The following is a 13,863-nucleotide window of genomic DNA, read 5'->3' as shown; positions in this document are numbered from 1 at the left end:
CTGTTCCTACACTGTAAGTTCACTAATCAAGTGTGGAATATGTTTTTCAGTCTCACAAAGACAACATGGAAAATGCCAGAGCATACAGCTGATCTGATGAGCTGTTGGATTAGAAGAGGCGGAAGCAAGAGTCAGAAAAAATGGTGGAGGATAATACCCTCATGCATATGGTTGACAATTTGGAAAGAGAGAAATGGAAGGTGCTTTGAAGACAAGATCAGATCCATTCATGATGTGAAATGGAAGTGCCTGGAAACTTTATTTTTTTGGTGTAAACAAAACTGTATAGAGGAAGTAGAGGAGTTGGTTGATTTTCTAGGTACTTTGTAAAGTTTAGATTTGAATCTCACTCCCCTGTAACATGTTTTTGGTGGTGGCCAGCAGTCCTAAACTCCTAATGCTGAAGAATACAACAGTACTAATTCTCAAAAAAAAATAAAAAATGTATTGTATCTATATCAGCATCCTTTTTTAAAGAATGGTAAATTTGTAACTATATATGCAGTCTGTTTTGCCTTCCTCAACCAATCTCCTCATTTCTAATCAAAGAACTTTGATGATCCATCCACCAAAATACTGAAAACCTGCTGCGCCGTAAAGAGCAGATTGAGGATAACAACCATCTGTTCCTACATTGTAAATTTACAGCAAAGATTTGGGGAAAGAATTTCTAAACTTTTGGGCATTTATTGGCAAATGCCCAGAATAACCCTACAGTTTTTGCAAGGATGGTGAAGAACATGCATACATAGGTCGTCGAACAAAATATGGAAGAATATTACAGCCACAGTGTGGTAGTGCATCTGAAAGAAAGAAATTGATGGCTGTTCAAGGACAAGAAGCACTCTGTTATGTTGTATTTTTTGCTTAACTGTTGGTGTAACATTGCTGTTGTAAAATTGACTAAACATAGTTCCATGATTCACTTCATTTAGTAATCACCTAGCTTGTAATGTGCTCTCTTGGTCTTTGTAATTTCCCCAGCTAGCATTGCCTTTATGCTGGGTACTGAATTTATAAAAGCTTCTTTTACCAACTGAAAAGAGACACTGAAACACTACATCCATTTAGTCTTAACCATTATCTGCTTCAGTTCTGAGGAAATATATGATAACTTCTCTTTTCACTTCACTGGATCCTTTCTGTCACCATACTTTTTATGTGGTAATTATCCAAGTCAACAAAATTAGTCTAATGAATGCTACTTACACAACCTTAAACAAATTAATAATGGACTAGCAGCATGTACTTCAATGCATGGTAGTTACATTTTAACAAGGGAAAAGGGTCAAACTTACCCTCAATTATTGAAAATAGTACTATACCCTACGTTTGGTTTTGGTAACATAAATACCCTATCCGTTTAGTTTATTGGCTCAGTTATGCCCTAAAGCCTAACAAACTTCCATGTGTGATTTTAATCCAATGAAGAAACTTTCCATGCTGATGTGGCCACCCATAATCAATGGGGAGGAATGTTTATATTTTAGTAAAATGCCACATGGAACCAAATAAGAAGATTTCAGAATGGTTGGTTAAGGTTACGTCTGGAACTTTGTTTGGGACAGGAGTAACGCTTGTTGCAACAAGGTTAGGTGTCAATATAGGGATAATTGGAACTGGCCTTGGAGCTATTGGTAGTGGCCTAAGTAATTCTGGAAAACAATTGACAATTGACATTCCAATAGTTCAAAGAAGAGTGGTTTCCTCAAGATGTACTTGCAAGTACTGATTAGTTATGTGAACTAATCGACACATAAAATGTGCTATTAACGTCAACTTTGCAATATCACGACCACTATGCCTCAATCTCAAGCAAGTTGAGCGCTGAAGCCATTCAGAGTTGGGAAGAAGCTGGAATGCAGTCTAAGAGCAGAGAGAGATGGAGAATTGTCCCTGCTAGCATTTGGTGGGCAATATGGAAGGAGAGGAATTCCAGATTTTTTGATAGTATAGAAAACAGTCTTGCAAAAAGTCAAGCTTAATTGCTTGTTGCTACAATGTTTTTGGTGTAATCAATTTTACTCCAATGAAACTATCTCACTAATTGATGTACTAGACTCGATTTAGGATCAGATAGCTGGATTTGATGATCTTATTGTAAATATGGTTCAGCACTGCCTATGTACTGTTGTAGAAATATACAAAGTTACCTGTCTCAAAAAAAAAATCTGGTCACAAGCTTAAATTTATAGTCTCCGAATTGTTGGTACAACCATGTATGCCTGACTGTATAATCATACTACCTTCTGCATTTTCACAGTTGAAGAATTATTCAACCTAGAGTGAAGCTAGATGGTCCACCTAATGAACTGCTACCTTATAGTAAAAGTACAGAGTTGCTAGCAATAGCTGGCAACTTTTTATCACCCGTTATCCCCCTACGATCAAATATAGGTGTGGAACATAGATAATGTCATCAAACATGTGCAAGTCTAGAAAAGGGCATATATTTGCCAACCATCACACCTACATATATAATAATGTAGAAGTGATACAAAAGAAATGATTTGCATTAGCAGTAACAAAACAAAATGGATTCTGGTGAAGGCTACAAGCAAAAGGGCAAAAGAAGATAATAGATGGTCAAAACAATGATATTCAGAATGTACAATGCTCCGGAACCATAAGATGTAAAGTAGAAGACAACTTTGGACTATGAGGTAACAACCGATATGAATTTTACTTACATATTTTTCAACTTCTAGAATCTTCTTTTGAAGTTCTGTTCTTAATCGATTATTCTCATCAACCTGTTAAAGAAAAAATACATATAGGATCAGCAGACAATCTCTTCTTCTTCTTTTTTCATATTTTATAAGGCAAATTATTTTATAAATGATGGAAAAATCACATACAAGCCAAGTGGTCTACTAAAAAACAGAACCTACAACAAAATAAGGTTCTCTACACAAGAGCACCAATCCTCTATTCACGTAGATAGGTGCACCAAAAAGAATTTAGAAATAAGAGAGTATTTTGCAACTAAAAAGAATCTAGCAACTTCTTCAGATGCTCTCATGTTTCTTTCTCCAAAGAACCCACATAATGGTTGATGGAGCGACATCCAAACCGCCGTCTTCTCTTCCTCCTCCCGAAGGCCTAACCATACAACACCTCCTTCAATATTACACAGAACCAGCACCACCCATATTATCCCAAACCAATTTAGGACCAGCGACCATAACAATGTAGCGAGGTGGCAATGCAACAAGAGATGATCTTCTCCCAAACATCTACACAATACACATGTAGCACCATCTAACATAGATAATCCTCCCCTTCCTTAAGCTCACTGTTGTCAAGATTATTCCCCTTGAAGCCAACCACGTGAAGAAACAAACCTTCCTAGGCGCCTTAGGAATCAAATAGACTGGTAAGCAAAATCTGATTCTCCTCTCACTAGCAGGCACAGATAATATGATTTGACTGTGTTGAAATGTGTGACCATCTCATCTAAAAGTTTAAGTTGTTAAAGAGAGCACACTTTTATTATTAATTGTATTGTCAACACGCCCCCACACGTGGGAGCCTAATTTTTTTCATGGGCCAAACACGTGAAAATTCTTTTTGATACGGGTGGCGGTGAGATTCGAACTCAAGACCTCTACCTGATCTAATACCATGTTGAAGAGTGTGATCATCTCATCTAAAAGCTTAAACTGTTAGAGAGAGCATACTTTTATTACTTAATTGCATTCTCAACAGACGGTAAATATGTCATTCCTACTTTCACGCCATCTCGACAAATCAGAAATGAAATATGGTGCATTTTGCCTATATAATAGATCAACCAAACATTGAATTTTTTCCATCTCCCAATTGAATTATCTGTTGCTATTATGTTTTTGTTGTAAGCAAATAAATTCATATGATACTCTAGTGCTACAATCATTGATGTTATAGACTCGATGTAAACGTACATCAGTATAGCTATAGGATTACATCTGTACATATGGTTTCAGTAAAACTCATGTACTGTTTTGTCCACTTATATAAATATATACAATAGTTACCAATTTCAAATAAAAAGTTGTATGTTTCCATAACCATTGAAACTAGGGGGGGGGGCGTTTGGTTCTTCAGTTCGGTTTTATCAAATTTTGGTTCGGTGTTTGGTTTTGAAAAAGTGTGCACCAAATAACAAACCATAATATTTCGGTTCAGTTTGGTTCGGTGTTTTTAAAAAGGTTTTTCGGTGCAAATAAAAAATAAAAGGAAAATAATCAGCTGTGCAGCATTGCAAAGCCACCTGATGAGTGATGGCTGCAGCTTGCTCCAAAGTTTTCTTTTGTTTTGAAATTGGGTCATGGGTGGATCAAAAAATTAATATGTTTTTGGGGTTAAAATTTAAAATATATAATTAATAAAATTAAAATATAATTTTAAATTTAGTTAATAAAATTTTGGTTTTTTGGTGCACCTTTTTTGACCCTTACTCCAAATTTGAACCGAAATTCCGAAAAAAAAGCACCAAAACCGAACACCGAATTAATTTGGTTCGGTTCGGTTTTTCGGTTTTCCGCTATTTATGCCCACCCTAATTGAAACCCCTTTGTGAAAATTATCAAAACTTCCTCAACTCTTATACAATCTTATCAAATGATCAAACCATAGTCCATGTTCCCTTAATAAATAAATGTTTATGATTCTATACTATTACAAGCTTCCAAATACAAATATAATTACAAGATTCACTAGTCCAAAAAATCAGAAATAATAGTGTAACTAGCTATTCTTTAATATAACTATTCCACATGGTATGGACAATCTATCCACGTCGAGCATGAATTTTATTTTTACAAAATATAAACTTATGGGTCAAGTTTTACATTTAAAATCAATATTTGAAATTTGAAGTTCTACCTTTTTTTTGGAGAATTTGAAATTTGAATTTAAATTTAAAATTTGGTGCAGATTTCATAAATAAACGCTGATTTCAAATCAAAATTTGAAATTGGGGACTCAAATCCTATGGCCAAACACCTACTAAGAGGCCTACCTTGAGCAAGACCAGAAACCAAAAAACTATCATTATGTTAGAATAGAATAGGAAAACACAATCCTACACAAACTAGGAATAGTTTATAGTCTCCTATTTGGTAAGGAATTGTATTATATAGTGTCTATAAATAGGGTTCTCTATGTAATTATTAGAACAACAATTCAATAATATTTTTCCCATTATATTTCTCACATGGTATCAGAGCAATTGTGAGAGAAAAAAAAAATTCGCACAGTTTTTTTTTTCCCGGTAACCTAGTGGCTGTCCAGGTAGTTAATATTTTCCGTCACTGTTTTTCAAAAAATTAACACCACCACTAGCTGAGGAACTTCCCGGCGATCAAACCCCAATCATCCCCGCCGGAAACCAGTGCTACACGCTCCGTCACGCACCGCCGGAAGAATTTCTCCGGCGAATTGACAGATCCACGCGCCGGCGCGTGAGACCTGTTCCGGCCAGTTTTTCAACCAATTTTTTTTTCATTGCGGTCGCCTCTCCATTCCGAGGCAGACTGTATATTTATTTTCCTATTCCGACCAGTTTCGGGCAGTCAGACCTAATTTCCGGCGACTGCACCCTTTTTTTTTTTTTCCAGATTCTGTCCAGGACCAGCCCTTATTTATTTTTTTTCCTCTCTCTAAATTCATAATATGTCTTTAGGGATTGATATTTTTGGCTCCAAGAATATAGGTAGTTCAAGTGCTATGATCACTTCAGAACCATTAATGGGAAGCTCAAACTATTTAGCCTGGGCTTCCTCGGTTGAGTTATGGTGCAAGGGGCAAGGCGTTCATGATCACTTAACCAACAATACTTGTGTGGTAGATGAAAAGGCAAAGGCTAGTGAGACAGATAATAACGTCAAAGCACAATGGGAGAAGGTTGATGCTCAATTATGTAGTCTCCTATGGCGATCTATCGATTCCAAGTTGATGCCCTTGTTTCGCTCATCCCAAACATGTTATTCAGTTTGGGAAAAGGCTCGTGCTTTATATACTAATGATATATCTCGATTCTATGATGTGATATCTAGAATGACTAGCTTAAAGAAACAAGAATCCGATATGTCTACTTACTTGGGTCAGGTACAATCAGTCATGGAGGAATTTGACACGTTGATGCCAATCACTAAAAATGTGGACAAACAACAAGAACACAGACAGACGTTGTTTCTAGTTCTTACACTTGCTGGACTCTCTACTGACCATGATTCAGTGCGTGATCAGATTTTAGCTAGTCCTACAATTCCTACAGTTGATGAATTATTCTCTCGTCTACTTCGTATTGCTGCGCCTCCCAGCCACAAAGTAGTTTCATCACCGACCTTTGATTCCTCTGCTCTCGCATCTCAAACTATAGAAAAACGAGTATATCAATCTATGGAGAATCGACGAGGAGAAGGTCGTCTTGGAAAACCTCGATCCAAGTGTAGTTATTGTCATAAGTCTGGACACACTCGTGACATATGTCATAATTTGCATGGTCCACCACCCAGTTATGATCCTGCTACTCTGAAGGAATATAATGAGTTCCTTCGTAATCGTGCAAGTAAGCATACATCTTCACAAGAAGCATTTGTTGCTCCGCCTGATTGACCATCCCATAATGCTCATATTGCTCAATCAGAATATGATGAGTTCCTTCAATATCGAGCAAGTAAGCAAATGTCTCCACAAGTAGCTTCGGTTGTTCAGCATGATGTTGTTGCGGGTAATTCTTTTGCTTGTGTTTCACAGTCTAATACTCATGGATCATGGGTCATGGACTCGGGCGCTTCTGATCATGTTTCTGGTAACAAATCACTTCTGTCAGATATTGTTTATTCACAATCTCTTCCTGCTATTACTTTGGCCAATGGGATACAAACAAAACCAAAAGGGGTTGGAAAAGCCACACCCTTATCTTCTGTCACTCTAGACTCTGTTCTTTATGTCCCTGGTTCCCCTTTTAATCTAGCATCTGTTAGTCGTTTGACACGTGCCCTACATTGTGGCATAACCTTTTTTGATGATTTTTTTCTCATGCAGGACCGCAGTACGGGACAGACGATTGGCACAGGACATGAATCACAAGGCCTTTACTATCTTACCTCTTCAAATTCCTTCACAGCATGCTCTGTTACAGATCCTCCGGACCTCATTCACAAACGTTTGGGACATCCGAGTCTATCTAAACTGCAACAGATGGTGCCTAGTTTATCTAGTTTGTCCAAATTAGATTGTGAGTCGTGTCAACTTGGGAAACACACTCGTGCCACATTTTCACGTGGTACTGAGGGTCGTTCAGAGTCTATTTTTTCATTAGTTCATTCTGATGTTTGGGGTCCTAGTAGAGTCAGTTCCACCTTAGGATTTCGTTATTTTGTTAGTTTCATTGATGATTATTCGAGATGTACTTGGGTTTTCTTAATGAAAGATCGTTCTGAGTTATTTTCTATATTCAAAAGTTTCTTTGCTGAAATAAAAAATCAGTTTGGTGTTTCTATTCGTACTTTTCGTAGTGATAATGCCTTAGAATACTTATCATCCCAGTTTCAGGAGTTTATGTCTCACCAAGGAATTATTCACCAAACATCTTGTCCATACACTCCTCAACAAAATGGTGTAGCGGAAAGAAAGAATAGGCATCTCATTGAGACTGCTCGCACTCTCCTCATTGAATCCCATGTTCCGTTGCGTTTTTGGGGTGATGCAGTCCTTTCATCTTGCTATTTAATTAATAGAATGCCCTCATCTTCTATTTCGAATCAGGTTCCACATTCCATACTATATCCACAGTCACATCTCTATTCTATCCCTCCTCGTGTATTTGGGAGCACATGCTTTGTTCATAACTTAGCCCCAGGAAAAGATAAATTAGCCCCTCGTGCTCTTAAATGTGTCTTTCTTGGTTACTCTCGAGTTCAAAAAGGGTATCGTTGCTATTCACATGATCTCCGCCGATATTTTATGTCTGCCGATGTAAAATTCTTTGAATCTCAACCTTACTACACATCTTCTGATCATCTTGATATCTCTGAGGTCTTACCCATACCTCAGGTCTTACCTGTACCGACTTTTGAGGGACCTACGGTATCTTCTCCATCTCCAGTTATAGTGCCACCACTCCTAACTTATCATCGACGTCCTCGTCCAACAATAGTCTCAAATGATTCATGTCATGCGCCGGACCCTGCTCCTACTGTGGCCTTGCCCCCTGCTAGCCAATCGATTGCACTTCAAAAAGGTATACGATCTACTCGAAATACTAATCCCCATTATACTTTCTTGAGTTATCAACGTTTATCTTCACCCCATTATGCCTTTGTATCATCTTTGTCCTCTATTTGCATCCCTAAGACTACAGGAGAAGCACTTTCTCATTCTGGATGGAGGCAGGCTATGATTGATGAGATGTCTGCTTTACATTCGAGTGGTACTTGGGAGCTTGTCTCCCTTCCTACAGGTAAGTCTACTGTTGGTTGTCGTTAGGTTTATGCGGTCAAAATTGGTCCAGATGGTCAAGTCGATCGGCTTAAGGCTCGCCTTGTTGCTAAAGGGTATACTCAGATATTTGGGCTAGATTATAGTGACACTTTCGCTCCTGTGGCCAAAATAGCATCAGTCCGTCTTTTTCTATCTATGGCGGCCATTCGTTATTGGCCTTTTCATCAGTTGGACATTAAGAATGTTTTTCTGCATGGTGATCTGGAGGAAGAAGTCTATATGGAGCAACCACCTGGTTTTGTTTCTCGGGGGGAGTTTAGAAGCCTTGTATGTCGATTGCGTCGGTCACTATATGGTCTAAAACAGTCTCCTCGAGCTTGGTTTGGAAAGTTCAGCACAGTAATTCAGAAGTTTGGCATGACTCGTAGTGGCGCTGATCACTCTGTTTTTATCGGCATTCAGCACCAAATCTGTGTATTTATTTGGTTGTTTACGTTGATGATATTGTTATCACCGGCAATGATCAAGTTGGTATCGCTAATTTGAAACAGTATCTCTTTCAGCATTTCCAAACTAAAGACCTTGGCAGATTTAAGTATTTTCTTGGTATTGAGGTTGCTTGGTCTAGATCAGGTATTGTTATTTCTCAACGCAAGTATGCTTTAGACATTCTTGAGGAGACAGGAATGATGGGATGTAAACCCATTGACACTCCTATGGATCCGAATGTTAAACTCCTTCCAGGACAGGGGGAGCAACTCAGTAATCCTGAAAGGTATAGACGGTTGGTTGGAAAGTTGAATTACCTCACTGTGACTAGACCGGCCATCTCTTTTCCTGTGAGTGTTGTAAGTCAGTTTATGACTTCTCCTTGTGATAGTCATTGGGATGCAGTTGTTCGTATTCTGCGATATATAAAGTCAGCTCCTGGTAAAGGACTACTCTTCGAGGATCAAGGCCATGAGCATATCACCGGATATACAGACGCTGATTGGGCAGGATCACCCTTTGATAGACGTTCTACATCCGGATATTGTGTCTTAGTTGGAGGTAATTTGGTTTCATGGAAGAGTAAGAAACAAAGTGTGGTTGCTCGATCCAGTGCAGAAGCAGAATATCGAGCAATGGCTGTAGCAACTTGTGAGCTAGTTTGGATCAAACAGTTGCTTGGAGAACTGAAGTTTGGAGAAACCGGTCATATGGAACTTGTGTGTGATAATCAAGCGGCCCTTCATATCGCATCAAATCCAGTGTTTCATGAGAGGACTAAGCACATTGAGATTGATTGTCACTTTGTAAGAGAAAAGATACTCTCAGGAGATATTGTTACCAAATTTGTGAAGTCAAATGATCAACTTGCAGATATCTTCACCAAGTCTCTTACCGGTCCTCGTATTAATTACATTTGTAACAAGCTAGGTACATATAATTTGTATGCACTAGCTTGAGGGGGAGTGTTAGAATAGAATAGGAAAACACAATCCTACACAAACTAGGAATAGTTTATAGTCTCCTATTTGGTAAGGAATTGTATTATATAGTGTCTATAAATAGGGTTCTCTATGTAATTATTAGACCAACAATTCAATAATATTTTTCCCATATATATTTCTCACAACAACTATAATGATGCACTGCTCGACACAACCATGGCATTTTTCACACTTAAGAAAGATTGTTGTAAATAAATGCAAGTAAGGAAGACTGATTCTACACTTCCGGTTCCCGAGAGAACCTTTGGCTATTCCAGACATTAAAAATGTATTCATGTTGCCAACAAGAGAAGGAGCCTTAAGAAGATAATTCAAAAGAGCAAGAGCAACTCAAACAGGCAAAGAAGATATTAGTTCTCATACCTTCTTTCTTTCAACTTTTTCCTATTTCAGTCAATTAAAAGACTGCTACTTGAAACCCAATGGTTCTACTTTGATGCAATTTGAGCTGGCACTGCTGGTTGAAAGAAAAGGCCTATATGCAATTATCTTTGACTATTGGACCGGACAGTGACTGATGTATCATTTATCTATCTCTAGACTACTTTTTGCAATTCAGTTAGCACAACATGGCATAACTTGTTAAAAGGAAGGCCTAGAGTTATCCATCTTGGATGGGACAAAGATATAGGTCCAGGGCAACAGTTTTATCTAACATATAGCCAAGAGACATTCAACATTGATCCTATTGGAATGATTGAAGTCCAGTTGCAGTTTACATAGCTTCTATTTAACTATCTTTGCAGAAAAGGCCTATATGCAACCTTTGACTGTTGGCCAGACAGTGACTGATGTATCATTTATCTATCTCTAGACTACCTTTTGCAACTCAGTTTGCGCAAACATGGCATAGCTTGTTAAAAGGAAGGCCTAGAGTAATCCATCTTAGACAGGACAAAGATATAGGTCCAGAGCAAAAGTTTTATCTAAAATATGAGCAAGAGACATTCAACACTGATCCTATTGGAATGATTGAAGTCCATTTGCAGTTTACATAGCTTCTATTTGAAACAACAAAAAAGAAAGTAGACTCATCATCACAGTTAGTGAAACCATTCTGTGAACACATGAAGCAAAAATAGAAATTGTTCCCAATAGACTGATCAACAGTCACTACAACCAGTCTATGAACACATGCAGACATTCACGTAGGGGGAGGATTAGCAAACCTGTTGCTTAATGGTGGCTTCAGCGGCTTCAACTGCTTTCAGAACCTGATACAACCCATCATTGTTCTTAGGATTATTTGAATCATTCAAATTCCATCCCGCAAGTTTAGGCACCAAACTATCCCCTCCATTTTCCATCTGCGTCTCTCTCTACTCCCTCAGCCCTTTGCCTTCAACCTTCCAACAATTGTCTTCTTTACTACAAGAAAATTCAATAGAGGCATTAAAAACCCAATTTCTATCAGAAAATGGTATAATAAACCATGATAGATACAATTTTGACTCGTGTATTTCCCCATAATATAAATAAAACAAAACCAAAATCAAAGAAAACGACAGAAATGAAACAAAACTCCAATAGCCATATAAATAAATAACATAATAAAAAGAACCTTTAGAATAAGGAAAACTACCTCAGTTCCCTATTGAATACATCAATATAGACATGAGAAGTAGGGGAAAATAAGGCTGATTAAAAAGCAGAACACGTAAATAGATACAGGAAAGAAGAAGATGACTTGAAATCGGTGGTTTGGTGGGTGAGGGTTAGTCTAGTGAGGGTGTGGAGGCATGTGGGATTTATCTGTCTTTCCCCCTTTTCTGTCTTCTTTGTTTCTTTTGGCTTCTTGCCTGAAACAAAGTTAACTCAGAATTTCCATCTAGCTGCCATTGGTTTTTCTTTATTATCTTTAAATCATTTTGTTAGTATTTTTTCTTTCTTTTCGTGAGAATACTACAGCTGGGGGTGTTCATGGTTCGGCTTTTGATTAGACCAAAATCAAATTAATTTAATCGGTTTTAAAAAATTTATAACCAAACCAAAAAAAAATTTAAAAAAAAAACATTGGTTTGGTTCTTATCTGTTTGGTTCAGTTTTTCAGTTGATGACTAGATACATTTTTTTTTGAAACTGGTAATATGTATTCTTCAGCATTAAGGGTATGCTGGCAACCTCCAAAAGTGTGCTTACATAGATAGCTAATTACAGTAAGCCTAGGAAATCAACTATCTGTATTTCATTTACTATAATATGACTAGCTATATTATAAATTGATTATAGTAAAACAACACATACACAATACAACTATTTCAAATAAGCATTAGGAATCAACAAATTTCTCTTTACTATCACAATATGAATGTATCTGAATCTTCTATGAAACAGTGGCAAGCTCTCCCAGGCCGAAGAGGCTCCATAGCGCACGTACACCTATGGCCCGTAAACGTATCTTTTCCACTGGCAAAATGCAATATTCCAGCTAAGGCTGCGCAACGCCGCAACTGTCCCAACGGCAGCAACACCAGCACATACAGAGAAGATAGTTACACTGGAGAATGGGGTTAATAAACCACTACCACCCATCCAACTCTCACAATGAGTGGAAGGTGTGAGTAGTGGATCTAAGACACATCAAGCTCCGACGAAGGGATTACTGTTGAAAATGAAGCTTCCAGTGGTTACGACACCAGACCCAGCTCAAGAAGGCGTTAGGGGTGTACAGGTGGCGGGGTAACTCACCTTTTCTACGTGGAGCATACCTACGGTGTTTGCTACTGCCAATTGAGATCCGACAAAGGTAAATAACTTAGCTACTTTCCTCCAGTTTTAAAAGCAGGGACACAAGCAAAAAACAGAAGTAACTGGAGAATTGTCCCTGCCACTATTTGGTGGACAATACGGAAAGAGAGGAACCTTTGAGTTTTTGAGAATAGGGAGAGTAGTATGCAACAAGTTAAACTGAATTGCATTTTGACTTTGTGTTTTTGGTGTAATCAAATTTACTCTAATGATACCGTCTCTATCATTGATGTCTTAGACTCATTATAGGGATAGGTCGGTATTATTAGAGTTCCTTACGTAAATACGGGTTTCAGTACAACCTATGTACTGTTCTACAGAAATAGAAACAATTACCATTTTCAAAAAAAAAATGAGGGGGTTAAGGTCAGAAAGCTAAATCCAGAAGCATTGGACAACAAACGAGGAAATGGGACAGTGCAATGATAGGGTATGTAGTAGGGAAGAACACCCCATTTACAGAAATGCTCAAATTTGTGTATGCTATCTGGAATCTTGTCACAGCACCTAGGGTCCTCTATGACGAAGGATACTACATATTCAGGTTCGAGGATGAACATGATAAACAAAAGGTCCTTCAAAATGGCCCTTACACTTTTGATTCTCGACCTGTAGTTCTTAAACAGTGGAATCACAACTATCCTATGGATATGGATATGGATATGGGTAAGGAGTCAATTCGACAAATGTCATTGTGGGTTACCTTCCCCAACCTACCAATTCATTACTAGTCAACTGAAAGCCTAAGTAGAATTGAAAACTATTTGGGGAAACGGAAACCAGTGTTTACTGATAGGTTGACTGCTGAAGAAGGAAGGATCTCATATGCTCAAATACTGATTGATTTGAATGTGACCCAACCCCTGCCTGAAGTAATGTTTATTGAGGAGCCTAATGGAACTAATAGAGAACAAAGGTGGACTATGACTGGTGGACTAAATATTGCAATGAGTATATGATCATAGGTCATGAAACTGAGTATTGCCGTCTGAACACTAAAGCTCCACCTCCCAAAGTAGTTATACAAGACACAGGAAAGGGGAAGAAACAGGCACCTACTCAGTGGCAAGCAAAACTATAGTCATTAGTCAGCCAGAGACAGTCATACCTCTGGTAAAGCCTGCTGATTCACCAGCTATACTACGGGATAAGTCCCTGAGCACAGATACAAGACAGAAGCAAGGAGAAATGG

General features: G+C 38.1%; 1 protein-coding gene across 3 annotated transcripts in view; it reads right to left on the bottom strand.

Moving 5' to 3' along the window:
• The window catches only part of LOC125847527 (uncharacterized), a 34,628-nt gene that overhangs the window by 18,323 nt on the left and 2,442 nt on the right, over positions 1-13,863 (bottom strand). For all 3 annotated transcript variants that reach the window (XM_049527130.1, XM_049527132.1, XM_049527131.1), the window contains exons 2-3: positions 11,093-11,291; positions 2,691-2,753 (exon numbers count right to left, since the gene is read on the bottom strand). In XM_049527130.1, the coding sequence (XP_049383087.1) occupies positions 2,691-2,753; positions 11,093-11,230 (201 nt within the window). In that variant the 5' untranslated portion in view covers positions 11,231-11,291. The remainder of the gene's footprint in view (positions 1-2,690; positions 2,754-11,092; positions 11,292-13,863) is intronic.

Source organism: Solanum stenotomum, chromosome 12, assembly GCF_019186545.1.
Source record: "Solanum stenotomum isolate F172 chromosome 12, ASM1918654v1, whole genome shotgun sequence".
Taxonomy (NCBI): Eukaryota; Viridiplantae; Streptophyta; class Magnoliopsida; order Solanales; family Solanaceae; genus Solanum; species Solanum stenotomum.
This window is presented reverse-complemented; position numbering and strand designations above follow the sequence as displayed.